The following is a 2500-nucleotide window of genomic DNA, read 5'->3' on the forward strand; positions in this document are numbered from 1 at the left end:
TAAGTCACATTACGTCTTTAGAGTTTCCTTGTAATATGCTTTGCATTACCTCACAATGCTTTTGACTTTGAGAATGCAAACTTATTGTGAGGGAATTTCCCTTAGTGAACACAAAACTATGTACCTACTTGCGATACAATGCAAAACGTATTGTAACACAACCTGCTGGCTCAATACAGCAGGGTAGGGTAGTTTTGTTATGGCTATTACTATTACTGTATTATTACTATTATTATTATTATTATTATTATTATATAGCCTATTTTCAGAAATTGTAGGCTGTGTGATCTGCCAAGATTAAAGTGAACGCTTAAGCACATTGTCAATATTTCTGTTAGGCTATGTGTGTGTGTGTGTAAGCTACATGTCAATTAGCATTTTGTCGAGCATTTTGTCACTGTTTTCCTTTCTCACTGCGCGCGAGGGGAATGTCCATCTGACGAGTTTCGCTTTCCGCGCACTGCCCGCCCCTAAGCCTACGCCTCACGCGCCTTACCGAACGCTACAAGGAAATAACGTGCGCTTGGGTCTCACACGCCAAAACTCATCAGACCACAACGGGGATATATTTGATATCTATTTAGTTATCTTTATACATGTTTAGATATTTAATGGTGACATCCACGTCTACACATGGCTACCAGGACCTTAACGCGAATCTTCCTGGCCGCTGTGTTCGGACTGTCAGGTGAGTGAGTAGCCTAGGCTCAGACTTTCAGAAAGTTAAGACGAATCAATGGGTCCTACCCCTACCCTGTGAAGTTGGCTAATGTTGTCTGTTTAACAGACTGTCATTACATTGTTATTGATATGGTAGTTAAGTTGCGAACTGAATGAATCGCCAGTGTTGCAAGGTGCTTTGTCGTTCGTTATGTTCAAGCATAGATATATTGACTAGATGTCGCCTTGAGCTTCTAAGCAACACCGGCGCCATCTTGGAGCGGGGATTCTGAAGCTCTACACTAGTTCACCCGTGTTGTCCAGTGTTACATATTTAACTACTTTTGGGCATCCCGAGTGATTAAAATATTATCTATTGACTAGCGACAAATTCGGCGACTTCTCACAATGATGTCAAACTCCGTTTCTCAGTTGAAACGTCAGAAAATCACCGTTATAGTGGCTTTTCCAATTGTGAATTAGTAAACTAGCCTACATCATTCGCCAAACGCATCGCCACATGATTATAAAGGTAATGATTGGCCTATGTAGTAGCCTATCAGACCGTGTTAAAGCACAGAAGTAAATGTTCAAACAACTTACCATCTAACAACAGCAACTTCTGGTGAGATTACAACCTGAGTCAACGAGACAAGCAGCAGCCTCAACCAGCCCACCATTGTAAACCTGGTTGAATTCACTCTGGGTTCGTTTAGCGGCGGTCGTGAGCTAGCATGGTGAGGTAGCGCAGCATGAATGGGAGTCAATGGGCTAGACGGGTAAGTTTATCTTCGTCATTTTAAAAAGCATAGTTTTTAAGAGACGTAAATAGACGTAAATACACGTTTGTCAGTTGAAACAAACCAAAACACTACGAAATCGCTTGAGATTTTAACGATTTATGGTGATTTAATGTTCGATAGATCTTTGCCTGTATTGACGCCAATGCATAGTGGAGTAGAACCCCGCTGTACGATGGCGTCTCTATTGACGCATTCCTTCCTATGAACTGCAGCAGTAAAGGCGACATCTATATATATATCTATGATGTTCAAGGAAGTGCGGCGCGAGTGAGTATCCTTCGTGACGTTATCAGCGCTCTACCGGGAAAGCGTCACACAGTATTATTACTGCACTCAGGTAGGCTAGCCCACCTAGTCTGTGCGGTGGCTTTGTCCAGGCTGTGGGAAATAGATTTGTAGTCACCATGGCCCTACTGCGTGGCGAAAAAAAGAGACCGAAACCGCTCAGAGGCAGACGTACGCCTGTGATCCAGTCGTTTAGGGAAATGGGCTGTGGGCTTGAATGTTTTCAGAGAAATGTCTTGTGTGATGTGCCGGCTGCTGCCTGGCCTGGGCTGTGCAGGTGTGCTGCGGTTCACGTTTCCTTGAATGAGCAGGAAATGAGCCGCAGTCTTCTGAGAAAAAAACAAAAACATCCACGGTAGACGCAGCCTAGCTTACGCAGACTGTCGTGCTGACAAGAAAACAAAAAGGGTTTTCAAAACAGGGCCTAGTCAACTGCTTGGAAAATGATGTGATAGACAGAGACAGACAGACACATAGACAGACAGATAAGTAACCCACGCCCTGATAAGCAGGTGCAGTGTAAAGATATGCCCCCAAGAAGCCTGTGTTAAATATGCCCCCAAGAAGCCTGTGTTGAAAATGTTATCCAGCACATGCTGACTACCAATAACAGAACCCTAGTCCTACCCTTAGCACATGCACCTTACCAATAACAGAACCCTAGTCCTACCCTTAGTACTGTACATGTAGCCTACCTGATAGGCTGATAACAGAACTCTAGTCCTACCCTTAGCACGATGATTCACTGGTGA

At 43.8% G+C, this 2500-nt stretch overlaps 1 protein-coding gene across 1 annotated transcript in view; it reads left to right on the forward strand.

Moving 5' to 3' along the window:
- The window catches only part of LOC134079078 (interferon alpha/beta receptor 1-like), a 21044-nt gene that overhangs the window by 7864 nt on the left and 10680 nt on the right, over positions 1-2500 (forward strand). Inside the window, exon 6 of the mRNA XM_062535248.1 lies at positions 645-688. Coding sequence (XP_062391232.1) covers positions 645-688 — 44 coding nt within the window. The remainder of the gene's footprint in view (positions 1-644; positions 689-2500) is intronic.

Source organism: Sardina pilchardus, chromosome 4 (assembly GCF_963854185.1).
Source record: "Sardina pilchardus chromosome 4, fSarPil1.1, whole genome shotgun sequence".
NCBI classification, from domain to species: Eukaryota; Metazoa; Chordata; class Actinopteri; order Clupeiformes; family Clupeidae; genus Sardina; species Sardina pilchardus.